Source organism: Euprymna scolopes, chromosome 1, assembly GCF_053919585.1.
Source record: "Euprymna scolopes isolate OS-2025 chromosome 1, ASM5391958v1, whole genome shotgun sequence".
Lineage (NCBI taxonomy): Eukaryota > Metazoa > Mollusca > Cephalopoda > Sepiida > Sepiolidae > Euprymna > Euprymna scolopes.
This window is the reverse complement of record NC_136482.1, coordinates 176646708-176666326: the sequence shown is the minus strand read 5'-3', so window position 1 is coordinate 176666326 and position 19619 is coordinate 176646708. Positions and strand designations below refer to the sequence as shown.

The window sequence follows — 19619 nt, the reverse complement described above, 5'->3', positions numbered from 1 at the left end:
ATTCCTGCAGGTTTTGCATTTATTATTACAGAGCCAATTCTTTATTCAATATTATATTGTGTCTAGTATATAGTACTTATTTCAAAAATTAAAAAAAAAAAAAAGACTTGGGTGCCATCAGCTAGAATCAAAACCAAAACATGTAGCACTGCAGCTGCATACCCTACTGTTTGAGCTATCAACAGAGAAATAATCTGCGCATGTACAAAAGTAACAGAAATATGTCAGCAAGTTGAAACAAACATTTTGCATTTCAAGTTACGGACATATTTCTTTATGCGTTATTCATCCATCCAAACAAAACTTTTACTCGTTATAAACCATCCTTAGTGTATGATTACTATTTTCTGTTAATTTCAGTGTTATGTGACTAGTAGTTTAAGAGTTTATCAGTTAAATATTTTCACACATTGTTTTATTTATATATATGTTCACATTAGAATAATTACTAGATATAAATTCAACTGAAGGAATAAATAGAGGTAGTTCAATTTCAAAGAGAATATATATATATATATATATATATATATATATATATATATATATATATTCTCTCAACTGGCGTTAATTCTGACACCCTGCACTGATGATTCCCAAAAGGATGAAACACTAGTGTCTGTAGGTATTTAATAATTATTATTGTAAATACTAATGTCAGCCCCTTTAAGAAACTTTTTTCTTATCGTTGAGCAATTTCAGTTGTAATAAATTCGGTCGGCCAATGCGTGCAGATCGTCATATAATGATAAAATCACTGAGTGACGCTAAAAGCATTTAATAAGAATAAATGTTTAATTTCAACTGTATCTCTCGCGGTTTGCGGTAGCCTAGTGGTTCGGGTCCCCTTGCTAATGAAGCTAGACATGACTTCTGTTGCCGGGGTTAGAGTCTCTTGACTGGCGTTAATCGGGACATCCTGCACTGATGATTCCCGAAAGGATGAAACACTAGTGTCTGTCGGTATTTAATAATTATTATAGTAAATAATAATTATAAATATACATAAAATTCACAAAAATCGTGTCAATATGCTAGAACGTTTTCATCCTGAATTCAACACAATTTTGCACAATGTAGAAACGATGCATAAAAAGAATTCAGTGTAATAGTTAAATAAGACCAATCATCTAATAAGGAACCAAATATGAATAATTAATGAATACTCATTTTTTAAAGCATTCCTTTGAAAAACGAGCATTCATTCTCTAGAAGTTTAAGCCATTTTGAGTTTCAGATGGTTCGCTGTTACACACAAGTCCTGGGAGGTGACTTGTCTGTAGTAGACAGTTCCACAGAACAAAATATTCTTACCGTGTCGAAACCCAGGAAAGAACATGTGAAATTGCTCCAGAAAAGGTTTAATATTCATGAAGCAATTCTGGTTTCTGACTGGTTGGTAGCAGAACGTGAATTAATTTGATTCGTCAGTTCTTAGCAGCATCGTTTATAAATAGAATCGTCCGACTGTGTGGGATCATACCCCATTAACATGTCCAAAATATTGCAACATCCTCCCTATTTTTTATAATGGGGAAGTCCCTTGTGTTTGTTCTGCTCAAAAATAAATATATATTTTTATATTTACTTAGACATAACAAAAATTAGAAATCATTTGGATCTTAGAATTTTAGCATTTAAAAAGACGCCATTTTTAATTGTGTTCAAATGTCAAAAAAGAAAATTACAAAGATTTTTTTTTTTTTTTTTTTTTTAAGCAAAAGTATTAGTAGGTTTAAGTGTTAATACAAATAAAAACAGATACAGTTTAACGTCTTGTCCAGGACTATTTTTTTTTTGATATATAGAAATCTATATACTCTGAGCATTACCCCTAGGGTTTTCCGCTGATATTCATGCAAAAAAAAAAAAAAAAAAAAAAAAAAAAAAAAAAAAAAAAAAAATAAGAGCCTTCTCATAAGTGGAACTTCTGTTCTTTAGTTCGTTTTAAATAACGTAGGACTTGTTTAGCTCTGTTTAAATCCTTCATTGTCGGTCGTGATAATTTTTGTGACAGTTTTGTTACTGTATAGCATATGTCGGGCCTGGTTGCAGTCATCAAATATATAAGACTACCTATAATTTCGCGATATTGTGTGTCATTTATTATTTCAGATTCTGTGTGTATATTTTTATTAATATCATTTTCGACCGGTGTAGAACGTTTCTTGCACTCTCCCATTCCAAATTTTAATAGTATTTTGTCGATGTATCTCGATTGAGTCATCGTAACAAGTCCTTTGCTTTGAGTAAATTCTATCCCCAGAAACCAGGATATTTTGCCAAGATCGGTCATTTTGAATCTTTTACTTAATTTGTTCTTAACATCAGTTAACATTATGTCACAATTTGATGCGATTAAAATATCGACCCACAAAACCAAAATAAGTAGTTTATCGTCTTTGTGTTGGGTATATAAACAGAGGTCTACAGCGCATTTTCTAAATTGTTGTTTAATAATATAATCATGGAATACTGTGTTCCAACACTGAGCACTCTGCTTTAGACCATATAATGACTTGTTAAGTCGCTACACGCTATTTTTATTTTTCATTATAAATCCCTCTGGAGGGGTAATATAAATTTCAGTCTATTGAGGCATTCAAATAAGCAATTTTTACGTCCATTTGATGGATGTTTAGGTCATATTGTGATGCGACTTGCAGTAAAATCCTGACTGCCGTTAGGCCTGTGGTCGGTGAAAACGTAGAAAAGTATTATTTACCGTAAATCCGAGAGCACCCCTTAGCAACAAATCTTGCTTTGCACTGTTCTACACCCGATGCTGTACTCTTTTTTTGTAAAAACCCATCTGGTAGAAATAACACGTTTATCTCTTGGGAGAGGCACTACCGTATAGGTATCATTTTCGGTTAAGGCATCTATTTCTTTTTTCATGGCAATTTTCCATTCATCACAATGTTCTGAATTAATTGCTTCGTTGAAACTTTTTGGCGCATTTACCATTGAACAGCAATAGTCGATTTGATAATCCTTTATATTGTCAACCACAAAAAAATCGGGTCGTCTTCTATTTCTTTCGGGATATCTCAACTTTATCATCATCATCATGGACACTCTCGTCTCCGTCATTTTATTGTTTTCGTTTGTTCTAATTATTTGAGGTAATATAATTCCATCCTCTTCATATGACGGGTTTTCGTCTTTACAATTAAACGTGTCTGTGAATTTTACACACCGGATTCTTTTTATTTTATTTTATTTTTCGGAAAAAATATTAAATTGCCTGGACTGTTTTTATCGTATCCAACAAATATACCTCTGTCGGCTTTAATATTCAATTTACTCTTTTTCTCTATATATGCGAAGCAAGTTGAACCAAATATATGCATTTGGCTTAAATTTGGTTTTTTACTGCAGAAAGATCCATATGGAGTTTTAGATAGTGTTCTGTTAAAACACCTGTCGCGTATATAGGCTGCCGCCATAAGTGCATACGTCCAGAGGTTTTTAGGGAGTTTTGATTCAATGAGTAGGCATCTTGCCATTTCAAAAAGTGTCCGCCACGCACGTTCAGCAGTCCCGTTTTGGTGTAGCGATCTAGGAGCTGATGTTTCATGCCTGATATGACGGTTAATTAGTAAAAGTTCAAAGTCTTTATTGGTAAATTCCGTACCATTGTCAGAGCGAATACACTTGATTTCACCGTAGGGGGCCATGTCGGCTAGATATTTCTCAGTTGCTAGCAGGGTATCAGATTTGTTCTTTAAAAAGTAAACCATTATTAAACCTGAATGGTCATCTACGATATAATAAGTACATACAAATTTTCAAATTAATCTTCATGAAGTTGCTGACATATCTATGATAGAGTATTTTAAGTTTGTTTTAATTTCTACAACTATATAAAAGTCACTGTGTGTGTGTATGCGAGTTTCTTCCTTATAGGTTCCAAAACGGCTGAACCTATCTATTGTAAATTTTATACAAAGGTAATTTATATGTCTGGCAGTGTTCTTAGATATTGTTTGTACAGAAACTCATCTGATAAGTATCATAAATCGAAAAAATCCGATCCTAAAAATAATCTTTCTTTCTTATAGATAAAAACGAATTTTTACAGGGGGAATATTTTACGTTAAACTGCCAAGGAAGCTAATTCTCAGCAAATGATTTCTTCATAACAAAAACAGAACTATTATTATCTAGAGATATAGATCAGTGGTAGAGCATTCGATTATAAATCAAATGGTCCCCCGTTAGAGCCCAGGTGTACCTCACCATTTTATTTTAATTTTTTTCATTTATTAATGAGTTCAATTTATGATAAAAGATGCATCATTTAAAATCGCTGCAAATCATTTCGTTTGCATATTTTAAAATTAAACATTAATCAGAAGTGATTTTTTAAGGGCATTCATCATCAAACCCAAATATCAGCTGACATGATATTGTAAACAAACACAGACAGAATTTGAATGAACATCATTATTAATATTATTTTAAAAAAATATTTTTTGCAAACATGATATGCCCACTGAGTAAATTATTCCTCGTAATATATAATAATCAATAGAGGATTGATTCTATAATAATACATACGCAATCTGCATAAATTTATATCATGTTTAAGAGTATTGTATGACCGGGCAATGCCGGGTATCAAGCTAATAATTTTTAAATAGAAAAAGTAGGCTTTCAATAAGGGATGGAGTCATACTCCTTAAAAAAATGAAAGAGGTTAGACCCCAAAACTAATTCAATGCTATGATATACAAAATCATTATTAGGCTAAAAATTGGTGGATAGAATCATGCTTTTAAATGAAATTATACAGAGGGAAAGAGATTTGTACTCTTGACTTTTTAAAAAGTCCTGAATATTTAGCCCTGTATGATTGGGGCTTGGGAATTAAGCGATCTGAGAATAGATATCAAGGTACATATAGAATGGAGGTATCATGTGAATAAGGTCAAAGGTCAAGTGATCATCTTTTATCTTATCTTTAGAAAAACAGAATCAAATATTTTTCTTTTCCCTGTTATTCCACACAGGAAACTAAAAAGATACAAGATATGCATAGTTATTAAGAAAAGTTACAGGAAACTAGTGGGTGGGTGGGGGGTTGGCGCACAGCATTGCATGGGCATAAAATACGCTTAAATATGATATTTAAATTTGTCCAGATTTCATATATATATATATATTATTATTATTATAGAGTCGTGATCGCAAAAAAAAAAAAAAAAAAAAATTTAGGTACCATCAACTAGAATTGAAAACCGAAACTAGCATGCAAAGCTGATGACGATACCAATTAAGAATAAACTAAGATGAATGTACAAAATATTTAACGATTTAAAAAAAAAAATTTTTGTTCCTTTAAAAACAACTTTAACCGGCTAAAGACCCAGAAAAGGACGGCCTGTAAAAAATCCAATCATTTGAGGTCCTTTAGTTTTGGAGGAGATAGAGTTTGAAAATATGGAGACAGACAGACATATAGGCGTTTATATATTAGATTTTCCTTAATAGTAAAAACAATTGAAAAGACTTAATATATGAAACATTTATTTCACAGTTCAATTACCACATATTTTTCTAGTTTATCTTTTTCAGTTAGCCAGAAAAGACATTATTAGCAGTAGCATTTTATGATGACAGTTAATCATGAATTTCTTCTTTTTTTTAATTTGATGATTATTGTTTCAGGATTTTAACTTATTTTTGTGCAAATTACAAAAATTAGTTAAAAATTATTAAAAATGAATATGAATTTTATTATTTTTAAGCCAGCTAAAATTCATAACACCTGGTTGGCAAAAACCAAAAATTTTTTGATCCATGGCTTGAAAGACCTCTGTAATGTTATCATCTGGGTAGTTAAAACAACAACAAAAAAAAAAAAAATAAAGACAAATAAGTTCATACTTTTCTAGATTAATTGGATAATTGTTCTTATCTTGGGTAATCTGCGCAACATTTCGGTTAATGTAAAAAAACAAAACAAAAAAAAAAACAAGTGAAGCATGCATGGTGCCCCGGGAGTGCACCGTGAACGAGGCATAAAAAAAAAAAAAGGAATGACTAGTTCAGCATTTGCCCCCTCCCCCATTTAGCCCCAAAAGTCTCCAGGGGGACATCAAATTCTAGTGAAAATGAACAAATGATGCAGTTTTAGGCCTTAACATATGTAAATTTGAGTTATGCACCATGCAAAAAAAGAAATGACTAAGTCCATCATTCCTCCCACCCTGCCATTTAGCCCCAAAAGTCCCCAAAGCCTTAACATTTTTAAATTTGAGTTCAGCACCATGCAAAACTGCTAAATAGACATACACAAAAATTTTTGGACGTATATGGTAAAATAGTCCCAAAAATGGAGTGTTTTTATTAGCCCAAGAATCATCATGAAATATAGACAAAAAAAATTATATAGAAATCAGTTAGTTACAACTTTTCAGAAAGTTTTATAAAAATCCAAGGCATCAATTTTTTTTAATAAGCACACTAGAGGGGGTAGGACCCAACCATAATTTGACTCATATCATGTTTAATGCTTGTACAAAATTTCCAAAAATTCCAAGGCGTAGTTATTGAGAAAAGTGCAGATAGACGAACGGGCAAGGGTAAATACACAGACCTACACTCCTTTTGTAGGGGGGGGGGGGCTGGGCTAAAAAACAAAGCAAAAAAATAATAATAATATACCTGGTTAAAAAATAGATAACACTGTTAACCATACTGAAACCAGGACATTATTGGAAAATACACAATAAAAATTAAAAGTATATAGATAAAAATACCACAATCAGACTTTTTCAATAGTCATCTGCAAGAATTGCTGTGGCAGCTCAAAGCCAACTATTTTGAGAGTATTATGTATTTGAAACGTTTTTTTAGATTTGACATTTTTTTTTATTTTGATTTCAATAATTTTATTTTTATACTTCCATAAACATATAAAATTTCAAATAAAATAAAAACTTTAGTTTTTTAAATTTTGTTATTAAACGTGCAAATAAAGATTAACCGTGTTATTTATATCTGTATAATTTTTATTATTTACTTTTCAATAATGTCTTTTTCTTCTATTTTATATCAATGAATTGCTTCACAATAGAAATACTGAAGAACAATAAAAGTGAAGGAACTCATTCACTTGTCACTACTTCTGGTAGTGCTACACCGGAAGTTCGGAAGTACGCTAGCTAGCTAACTATAACCTTAAAGTTTTATCTTTCTGAAGTTTTTAGATGAGGATTGATAATTTATATTATTTGGACTACTGCTCTCATCTTGTGTGTTGTTCTAACAATATTTCAACCTTCAACCTTCTGATGTATTTTGTAAAACTCCAGAATCTTTCCATTAACTTAGGTAATCAGCACAGAATTTTGAATGGCATTTTTTATTTAATCCATGGAGGAAGCATGTGCTTGTTCTGTTACCTATGACCAGACAGAAGACTTAAATAATTTGCAATAGCATTCTTAATATCACCAGCACTGAGGATTGAACCCTAACCCTCCAAAAGAGTGTCACTTGGAACTGAATTTTAACTAGTATTTTATCCATTATGTCAAAAAGTTTAGAGGTTTTATCAGCTGAAACATTGTGAGAATAACACTCAAGATAAGAACAGTAGTCCAAATAATAAAAAAAAAAAATAGGAGGCTTTACTTTTGGAACTACCCTTGTACATTTCTGAAATTAAGAGGATTTTTTCAACAATTTTATCAACTTAATTCAATACACATAAGTATAGCCATGGCTCTTATATTTACAAGAAAAAGTAAAAAAGAAATGACAATAAATAAGACCCCCACCTTAAAAACAACAAACAAACTAAACCATGCATTAATAATAGCCGAGAGAACAACAATAAGTCAGTGTATTATATACAAGCATATCATTCAATGTCACCATTTAAGGAAAGAAAACATTTGCATGAATAGTTTTACAAGTTTGTGGAGTTGTAGTCAGTGCAAAATCATGTTCTTTCTTAGAGCTGGAGTTTGTGAAAATTGGCCAACTCCGATGAATAAAAAAAAAAAAAATTCTTTTTATTACGTGGGAGTCATCTTTTTTCTTCTTTTTTAAGATACAAATCACTTATTAACAGATTTTTATTTATTTAAAAATAAAAATAAAACGTTGGATTCAAAAAGCCTTGTTAAACATGCTTATTCCCTTTAACAATCAGAATGCTATCTAAAAAAAAATTATTTTATTTTAGCTAGGAATAGAGTATCCTACTGGATGCCAGACATTCACTTGCTATCTCATACATTCCAACTGAGAGATCTTTTTAAGATCCTAACCATTCATTTAAGTGCAATTGTTTATATCTCTCTTGCACTTGGCTCCCTAGGTAGCTTTTGAAATTTTTTTTCATGTGTCCAGTTGAATGATGGAGATCTTCCTAAGATACCAATTTCTTTTCATGTCATACATAAGACCTTGGTATTTTGTTATCTTTTCACTTTCAGTTGTTTAACTCAGCATCATTGGGCACACTAATCTCTAAGGTTGCTTCTTTCTCCTTATCCCATATTACTATATCAGGTTTAATAGCTCAGTTTTCAAGATATGTAGCTATAGGAATTGCATAGTTATAGCAGATGGTGCACAACTTATTTCCAACTGTTCTTTCTGGTATGTATTCCCAGGACTTACTGCCGCAATTGATATTCAACTTTTTATTTTTTAACAGATGGTCCAGTGGAGATATTTACATATATAGATATATATATATATATATATATATATATATATATAAGGCAAAACGCACGCGCAAGTTTTTGTATGTCCAAGAAAGGCTTGTTCTGGGGGGAGGGGGTTACCATCGCTTAGAACTTATATACCCTGTAGATCATATGTATGAATTGCGAACGCGTGTCGCAGCTAGATTTATTTACATCGAGTTTTATACAATTCTTGATATTTCGGCCCCTCTTGTGTTGATTCGGCCTTTTCGAATAAAAGCGAAACTGGTGAAACTAAGGCGCTGTTTTCGGCCTACGGGCTGGTAGCATCCAGAAAGCAATATACGTTTAGTCGATGTCAGTTTTAATCATCATATCAGACAATTGCTTTCATTTGGACACTCCCTTAATAAACGGGGGAGCTGGTTTCTCCAACACATTGGGGAAACAAAACCAGACAAAGTTGGGTAAAAAAAAAAACAAATTCAAAAGAACTATCAGTAAAATTAAGTGCGGATTTGACTTCATTAAACACGCACTTAAAAACTGTCTCGCAGAAATTGTTAACTGCGGAATAGTGTGATGTTTGACCTCAATTTGAACTCATTCACTTTTTAATACCCAAATTAAACGTCTTACATTGCTTCCGTTGCTGTAGCGCAGGTGTATGTCGTCAGCCTATTGGCCTCAAGGCTCCGGGTTAGAGCCTACCTGCCACTAACCCCCTTTATTTTTTCTTTTACACCTACAAAAGATTTTTTCTTCCATTTTTAAAAATTGCTTTTTTGTTTTATGTTTTATAGAAATTTAATACCGTTTTTTTTTTTTTTTTTTTTTAAATTTAAACAGGGTTAAGTTTCCTTTTTGTTCTGCTTTATCCCTCCCCTGCCTCCACACCTACAAACACCCGGGCAACGCCAGGTACCCCCGCTAGCCTATAATATAAAAGCGAAAGTGTGTGTGTATTTTTTGTATGTTCACCAAAGGCTTTTGGAGGAGGAGGGGCTCTCTGTTTCTTACAACTTTTTATATACTTCCTAGATTATAATATCTCCGATTTACGAAACAAGGTCGTCTGTATCTTTAATTTCAGTGACTTATGTTACAAAATTCACGCTGTGATTTCATTTCTCTACTACTATGGTGTGACATTTGACTTAGAAGACCATATGTTGACGTTCGTTTAATCACCTATTTTTTTTAAACATTTAATTTCAACCATTATCACTTCACTGGAGCAGTGCAAGATTTATTAGGTTAGAGACTCTTTTTGTACCCTGTCCGAGAGAGAGAGAGAGAGAGAGAGAGACTAGTGGTTGGTGCACCAGTCCAGATATGATAAGAATACTACATGCATGGGTGAATAGAGACTTTATAGCAGTGTAGGATATTGGCAGGTGTAAAAAGTTCACTATCCTGGTAGAGGGAGAGACAACTTTCTTTGCAGCAGAATATGAAATTGAAGCTATTTTCTCTCTATTAATTGTAAAACCACTTCCCTTAGGACTACTGTTCTCATCTTGAGTGTTATTTGCACAACGTTTCAGTTGATGTAACCTCTGACCTTCTGCAGGTGTATCTTGTTGAACTCTCCAATATTTCTGGATTAAGAATCAGCAGTGATAAATAGTAAAATTGTACATTTAAAAGCAAAAATAAGTTTAAGGCTCCTAAAAGTCATACGAGAATTGTCCACCAGGACCCGTGGCATAGTGGATAATGTACTTGGTGAAATTTACTTGTAAATTACACTCTTCTGGAAGTTGACTGTTCAATCCTCAGTGTGGGTGATACTCAAAATATAACTGCGAATTACTCAAGACTTCTACAGTCATCAGCTGATGGAATGCAACCCTTGTGGATTAAAAAAGGGTTCCGGCCAAAATTCTGTGCAGATTCCAGAGTTCAACAAGATGCACCCAAAGAAGGCAGGAGGTTACATTGACTAAAGCATTGTGTAAATAATGCTCAAATCAGAATAATTCAAGTGATACGAATTATCAATCCTTATCTCAAAATTTCAAAAACACAACACTTCTCTTAGCATAACCTTTACACATTGGATTTATTTTTTTATATTAATTAAAAAATTCAATAAAATAAATTTTTTTAAATCTGATTTTAAAAAAGAATTTTATGAAATTAAATTCATCAGAATGCATTTCAATTTCTTTATAAAGAAGTAAGCATTTAAATATTTTTTTTTTTTTACCAATGATAGTTAAAAGAAAAATATTCAAGTACAAAGATGGTAGGTATAGCTAATCATATTTTAAAAAAAAAAATTATATATATATACACACAATAAATGTGTTGTTTTTATAATTCTGCGCAAAAAATACATATTCAATGATAAAATTATTTTTTTTCTTTTTTTTTCTTTCAGAAAGGATCCCAAATCAATATGAAGTTATCTGGACAATCATCTATAAAGTAGAATTTAACAATCGAGTCATTTTTATGGAATTCTGCCAACTTGATGGATGGCTGAATACAAGCGAAAAAAATCATTCTTACAAAATTACACAAAGGTTGGAAAAAGGCCAATTCACAGAAAGTCAATTACTTTTACTCAAAATGAGGACAGGTTTAATAAGTACCTTTAAAGTTCATATTTCAGACAGATTTTGTTCACATTTTGTTAAAAACCCAAATATTGCCTTCACACAACTAGAAGAATATTATGTATTATTAACGTTGACAGAAATCACTATAATGTGTTTACTGGAGACTGGCGTAAGATGAAGATATCTATGTTTAATGATGCAAGAAGACACAGTACTGCCTGGAATTGAATGACAAACCATGTCTTTTTGCACCCAGCCTATAACACCAGATTTTTTTTTTATTCTTTACATTTCGTAACATATAATGGGGAGGGGGACTATGAGCAAAGATAGATTAAATGGGAGAAATGTAAGCAAATAAGCAAAGTAACAAATTTAAATAAATTGCGATAAAATTTAAGTTTTTATATCTTTTGAGTCATGCCCAGCATTTTTCCAGGAATCAATGCATCTGCCTGCTCCAAGCTCTGAACCCTACATTAACTCGTTACCACCAAATTGTACTTTCAAGTCACCTTTCACAAAAAAAAAAAAAAAAAAAAAAAAATACAATATTTCTTACTCTTCTGGCTTGTCAACCCAACTGGTCTTCAATCAAAGTAGAGGTCTATGCATGGTTCAATAAGTGGATGAGAAATTTGTTTATGTTTGTGCATCAGTTGCATGCTAACTTCCATCACGTGTGGGTTTAATGATTAAAAAATTTGTAATAATTGCATAAAAAATTCTGGTGGTAAAGGATGAACATTTTTGTTAATTTTTAAATTATGAATAATAATTATAATTAACAGTTTTTGTGGATATGAAGTGCTAACAAAAACTCCACAATTATCTCTCATGCTAACAGATCAGGCTGTCTGAAGATACTGGCATTCCAGACCTAAAATGCACCAAATATTGATATTGTTTTTTCCTTTGCAAAACTCAATCAGGTTTTGTAAAGCCAAAAACAAAAATTTTCCTCTATAAATCAAACCGAACATGATGGATAAATATTTGAAGATATAAAGAAAGGCATAAAAACTTTTACCAAAATGACTGAATTCAAGATTAAATAACCTGAAAAGGGTTGATATATTATAAAACAAAACAACCAAACCACAATTATATTTTAACTCCTTTAATCAAAATGCAACATACATAACTAAGTTCACTGAGTAATATAGTTTATGAATATCTATCTCCAAAACCTTACTAATAGTTTATTGAGATCTATCTCCAAAACCTTACAAATTCTTTTAACAAAGAGACAGAGATATATGTATATATATATATTATATCCTGCCACTCCCATTTTTTGTATGCCAATAATATATTTACTATAACAAATTTTGGAGATATAAGAATTGTGAAAAATCTATAAATATTATTCTCAACAAATATTCATGTCCAAAGAACAACAAGTGCAGATTCTGCCATACAAAAGTAGATAATTTGAGATGGCTATTATACAATGCTACACAATGGAGTGTATAAATATCTCCACTGGATGATCTGTAAAAGTCGAAGGTAAATGTTACCTTACGCTACAACAGAACACTGACCACTCTGTTGTTTTTTTTTTTAAAAGGTTTTCAAGGTCACTGATAGCGAATTTGATAATCAAACCTGCTGGAAATGTACCGTTTGCATGGTATGAACCCCTAGACCATGTGACTATTTTGTGCCATTTCACCGACTTTGGTAGTGTTTTTCTTACACGATACGTTCGCATGCGAACGGGCATAGTGGTGTGTCTTATCACATCGCGTAGGAATCTTTAACATTTTTTTTTTTTTTTTTTTAAACTTTCTTATTTGAAAGATTCTTATGCGATGTGATAAGACACTTCACTACGCCTGTTTGCACACGAATGTATGATGTAAGAACACTACGGAAGGCGGTGAAATGGCACAAAATAATCCCAAGGTCTAGGGGTTCATACCATGCAAACGATAAATTTGCGGTGGGTTTGATTATCAGATTCGTTGTCAGCGACCTCGAATACCTCTAAAAAAACAAATTAGAGTGGTCGGTGTTCTGTTGTAGCATAAGGTAACGTTTACCAAGTTGAATATTGAATGCAGCTGCAAATCCTCAGAAAATATACCATAAAAAACAGTTGGAAATAAGTCATACGCCATCCACTGACTATACAATTCCTACAGCTACCTACCTAGAAAATGGAGCTATTAAACCTGACATAATGATATAGGACAAGTAGGAGCATGAAACAACCTTAGAAGTTAGTGCCCCCAATGGTGCAGACTTAAACAGAGCTGAGAGGGAAAAGATATCAATGTCTTATGTATAACAGGAAAAGAAGCTGAAATCTTAGGAGGATCTCTATCATTCCAGTAAGTATAAGAGCAACTATACTAATGAAAAAGAATTTTTTAAAACTATCTGGCATCAGTGAACCAAGTGTAAGAGAAATACAAATAATTGCACTTAAAGGGGCAGTTAGAATCTTAAAAAGATTTCTCAGCTAGAATGTATGAGATAATGGGTGAATATCAGAATTCCTCAATAAGAAAATTAAAAAAAAAAACAACAACAAATAAAAAGAACATTTTATATTGCCATAGTTTTAGAAGCGGCAAGCAAGATGGTAACACCTATAATAGCATCATTTAATAAATAAAAAATTCCCCATCCACATCTAGAACAAAATAAGAAAAAAAAAAAAAATAAATAAATAAAAAGCACTATTTCATTTGTCCAACAATTTCACTTCAGCAATCACCACAATACCACATTTACACTATGGATTACCCTACTTAAAATATCCCAAATGTTTTAAATCAAATTCATACAACAATTTGATACCAGCCTAAGTGAAATACTACCACCCCAATAAAGGGTAATAATTGTGAACTACACCTTTGAAAAATTTCATCTTTATTCTCCATTTTTATTTTTGCTGCATGTGTGTGGTTGATGTTAATATTAGACATTAAAAATGTGTTTCTGAATTTGAGATCAGGATTGATTATTTTTATTATTTGTACTCTATCCACTGCACCATAGGTCATTGCATAATGACCCATGGCCTAGTGGATAAAGTATTTCGTAAAAATTCAGTTGTAAAATTTACACTTTTGAAGGCTGAAAGTTCAATCCTGAGTGTGGGCGATACTCAAAATACAATTACAAATTACTTGCAACTTTTACACAACTATGGCTGATTAAATGAAGGGTTCTGTTCAAAATTCCATGTAGATTTTGGCAAGATACACCTGAAGAAGGTCGGAGGTTACATCGACAAGAACATCGTGAAAATAACACTCAAGATGAGAACAGTAATTGAAAGAATAAAATAATATGGATTGAAAGTATGTATATGCGAAACATTTTTCTTTCATGTGATAAAAAAATATAAACATTCAACTAAAAATATGTAAACAAAAAGAATAATTCTGTCCTCAAAATTTACCTAGTAGAGATACAACTAGCTTAAAAAGTAAGATAACATCCTTGTGCGTACTGCGTCGATGAAGCTAACGGTAAAGATTAAGAGAAAAGATTAAGGAAAAATTCATGCAATAATCCTGACAAGCGAACTAGTAAAAAGCACACAACAAACACTGGCCATCTACAATATTAAGAACTAGCTTACCTACCTAGCATAATCAGGAAATCATTTTCGTTTTTTTTTTTTTTTTTGCTTTTGTTTTACATTAGCGATTTACTATTAATCGTAGCCATTACAAGACTGATTTTGATCTCTATTTCTGGAGAGGTTGTTAAGGGAGAGATAACCAACCAGTGATGATTTTTAAAGACGGCAAAGTGAAACATGCCATCCTCATATAATTTGATTTTATTAGTTAAAAAAAAAAATAAATAAATAAAAAATAAAATAAACTGATCATTTTAGATGATTTTTTAATACTACATTTTTGTCCTATGACGAATACGTACATCATAATTTTTTTTTTTTTTTTTTTTAAGTTTGAATTCTGGACAAGATCCAAGAAATAGAAATATATTCTGGTGGATTTAATTTTTTTTTTTTTTTTTTTTTTACTACGCTGTTGCCCCCCCCCTCCACATATTCGATTGACACAACAGTAAATCAAAAAGTGCAATTATCAAAATTTTGTTGGTACGAGAAATGCATACAGGAAAAATGGTATTTCAATTTTATTAACACAGAAATTATGTATTCAGCTTGTGTTGTTGACCTTCAAAAACCAGTTTATAATTCATGATAAAAATATTAGGGGGTTAAAATTAATCCGGCTAATTCAACCGTAAAAAGTTTCCCATTTAGACAATTTTAACCTCAGAAATTTCGGGTTTGTATTACTGTACATATAAATTCGAAAAAGTTGTCAAAAAACAAATATATAACAAATAAATGTTATCAAAGGCAAGATAAGTTCATTTTCTACCTAACTGGATAGTTTTTAGTGTTTTCATTTAATGTAACATGTTTATTCAGCTCGAAAAACATACAGTGTTTACCGATGTATTTGGAAAGTTAAAAATGGCAGCTGACTCTCTCTTTGACACGGTAAGTTTGAGAAAAGGAATTAAAAATAAAAACTAGACAAAATACTGTTAAAAACCCACCGAATATATAGGCCCTATGTCACGATAACATATACAAAGTGAGTTTCTAACAGCATTTTGTCTAGTTTTTATTTTTAACTCCTTTTCCCAAACTTACCGTGTGAAAGAGAGAGTCGGGCGCCATTTTCAACTTTCCAATACATCGGTAAACACTGTGTTTTTCGAGCTGAATAAACATGTTACATTAAATAAAAACACTAAAAACATATCCAGTTAGGTAGAAAAGTAACTTATCTTGCCTTTGATAACATTTATTTGTTATATATTTGTTTTTGACAACTTTTCCGAATCTATGTGTACAGACAGCACAGTTAGTAATACAAATCCGAAATTTCATTAGATACATTTCCATCATGCTGAATGGAAAAAAATGTACTAAAAACTGCAGATTTCTAAACTAATTAGTATTTCTTCAATTAGTAAATAAAAAGATTAAAAAACAAAAAAACTTAATAGAACGATAAAGTTTGAAAATCAACGTTAAAAATATCTTGCAACACTTGTTACCCAAGAAAATGAATCGATCGAGTAGCGACACTTTATAACAATAATAAATACAAATATATATAATATATATATATATATATATATATATATATATATATATGTTTGTAAAATAAAATAAAAATATGTAAATAAATAAAGTGTTTTGATTTCGGTTTTAGGAACCAGAGTTTAATTTCGTGTTGAATGTTCTCCCCCGATTGGCGTAATTCGTTAACTACATTTTACCGAGCCAAGATAGGCAGCCGTGGGGACTGGTCTATATAAACACTGTCATTTGTTAAAAAAAAAAAATCGTTAGATTGCAGAAAATTAAGGAGAAAAAAATAATAATAAAATCAGGAAAAAAAGTGAAACCCCACCGGCCCACCAGAGTCACCACCACTGCTAGAACTTTAAAATAACAGCGTTAACATTTCTACTTATCCATACTCATAGTTTAAGGCTTCATTGATGTACAAAATAGGGGATTATTTAATTGACGAGATTACATAAATTATGAATTAATTGTTCACGAAAAAAAAAAAAAAATGCAGAGGGAAAAAGAAACGAATACACCGCCTTTTTTTTTTTTTTTTTTTTTTTTTGACCACGTCATGAATCATTCATTTACCAAGATAAACAAGCATCTATTTAAATATATATATATACATTTAAATAGAATTCTTGCATAAAGTAGAAATATTAAAAGCAATAACACGTTTGTTAAACTAAAATGGTAATAAAAACAAAACTAATAAAGAAGCTTAAAAGTTGTTGAATAATTTGCTTACAAACGAAGTGAGTCGTGAACAGCCATCATAACATCTGTGACAGAATGGTTTTTACTCCTTCAGAAGCAGAAGAGTTAAATATTACATTTAAACAAGGGAGATAATCATAATTTTTCTCTGTCTAAATTCAACTTTTAAATCTCACTCGCAGCGAGACCCGACGGTGCCCGTAATTGAATTAGGCTCCACGAATGTTTAACGTTTCCAAATTCGTGAAATCTCCCATTTTTTAAAATCAAATCGATTGATTGCCTGAGCCTGCTCTAGTCGGGGATCCACGAGGATTCATATACCTCTCTGCAGTGACTTCCTCCACATTACATTGTAGTTTACTACTGTTTATTTTATAAAATTATTTTTATATAATGGCTTGCATTAAAGTTTAAAACTCAAAAGTCAAGTATCATGGTTCGCTTGTGCTCTAAATGGAAACATTCATTTTCAGCATACTCTTATCTTATTCAAACTACTGTTGATTTTATGCACTAAGCCTTTATGTTTGTACTGTGATAAAACTTCGTAAATGCACTTGTGATGTTAGGCTGTATAAAAGTGTTAATGAGAGAGTGGGCAGATGATAACCTTTTGCAAGAATGAGCCTTGAAAAACCAAATGGATGTTCTAACAGATCTCTTTAGCCATTTGCCAAGGACAGACGGACTGACGGATAGACGGGCGGACGGTCATCCCTCACTGAGTACGAATCAGGTCGGTTGAGGGCTTAGTCTCAATAGATCACAGTATGGTGGTTGCTCTATAAGTATGACACCCTCAGCCTGAAATCAAGTGGTCTATGAGCGATCCCCCATCTCACACTTCACTGGGGGTTTCAAAGCAGGATGGCAATGGCAACATCCCACCAGTTGTACATGTCGAGTCGGTTAGCATGCCACCGCATAAGTGGCAATGATGATGGTGACCCAACAACAGACCAAACACCACCACCACCGCCACTACCACCGCCACAAGTAACAATGATAACCCACCATGGGAAGAGGGGAGGTTATGGGTTACATTGCTTATTCCCACCAATGGAGGTGGGGCCCTATGTCACTTATAATGGAGAACCCTAATTATTGTTCATATATTTATGTCAATAAAGATTTCAACTACTGCCCCCTCTACTGCAAAGATGATTCAAGAAATTTCGGGTGTGTCTGTGTGTCTGTATATCTGTCTGTCTGTACATCTACAGGATGATGTAATAAAGCTCAACATCTGTGTGTGTGTCTGTCTATATATCTATAAGACGAAAGGGAAAATAAGATGCAAAAAGTATGTAGAAAATAAATACCAGCTTAAAAGAATTGACAAGTTATTTATATTGTTATGTAAATCAGAGTCCATTTTTTGAAGGCTCTTTTTGAACCGAGTCAGCGATGGGTATTTCTACTAGTATATAATAAACATTTTTGTTTATTTGCTCTTTTGGGAAGTTTTTTATTAGGAAAGAAAATCCAAAAGATAAACCAAATATATTTTGTGAGTTAAATCGAATATTCTGATTACTATTATAAGAAAAATAAATTTATAATTTGAATCTCTTTGATGGCGAATGAACTAAGTGTTGAGCCTGACTGTCAAATTCCTATTGATTAATTTCCCGATTTTGTTGCCTTGGTCAATTCACACTGACTTGTGAAAACATGATTTTGTATTGAAGCAGAGACACTAGCAGTTTGAAATATAAACATTTTCAATTGATTAGCTTTGTGGCGCATATGCATACAAATCATTTTGTTGCAAAATGAACATGTTTTCTTTTGTATATCACTACAAATTTGACCTCTATGTATTCGTACAACATGCCACATCTGTGCAGCGGCTGCTCGGAGCACACTATCCTGCTTTAACAGCATTCAAAACCATCTTCAAAACTTAATTGGTAATATCCTTTTCTCCTCACTGCAACCTCTTTCCCACAGAAGAGACATCACAAGTCTGTCTCTGTTCCATCGCTATTTTCATGGTAAGTGCTCATCTGAACTCCAATCTATATTCTCCCATTGCCAAACTTTTGCGAAAAACATTTGACTAGCTAAAATCACTATATATGATTTTCCCCACTTTCTGTCTGTGCCTAAATGTAAATGTAGATTCCAGAACTGCCTGGCTTTGAAACGCTGTTCTGCTGGCATGCTTCCCGGCTAATAACAACATGGTAGATTTCAAATCTAATATAAATGTTCCTGTTAAATCATCCTCATAAATAATCAAATTCTACCCAATTTAAACCAATAACGATTACTTCAGTACCCCCTTACATTCATTAATACTTATCTTCGAGTGGCCTTTGGGCCTTGATAAGAGGTAACCCTCCAAGTAAAAAAAACAAAACCTTTTTAGATGCAAAAACATTTTGAGCAAGACACTTTCAATATTTTTTTTTCAGAAGACTCTTACGTCCGAATGGCAATATGGCTTGTTTGTGTTGAATGAGAGTTTTAAAAGAAATTGAACAATATAGGGAGATATGTAGTAACCATTATGTGGGTCCACAAAGAAACTGAGTGAAGATTGTGGCATCTCGTCTATCAGGGATTGAACTGTGT

At 32.2% G+C, this 19619-nt stretch overlaps 1 protein-coding gene across 1 annotated transcript in view; it reads right to left on the bottom strand.

The window, feature by feature from the left end:
- The window catches only part of LOC145277742 (phosphatidylinositol-3-phosphatase SAC1-like), an 86377-nt gene extending 69191 nt beyond the window's left edge, over nt 1–17186 (bottom strand). Inside the window, exon 1 of the mRNA XM_080129460.1 lies at nt 17068–17186. Within this exon, the coding sequence (XP_079985586.1) occupies nt 17068–17096 (29 nt within the window). The 5' untranslated portion in view covers nt 17097–17186. The remainder of the gene's footprint in view (nt 1–17067) is intronic.
- Between the last annotated feature and the right edge of the window lie 2433 nt (nt 17187–19619).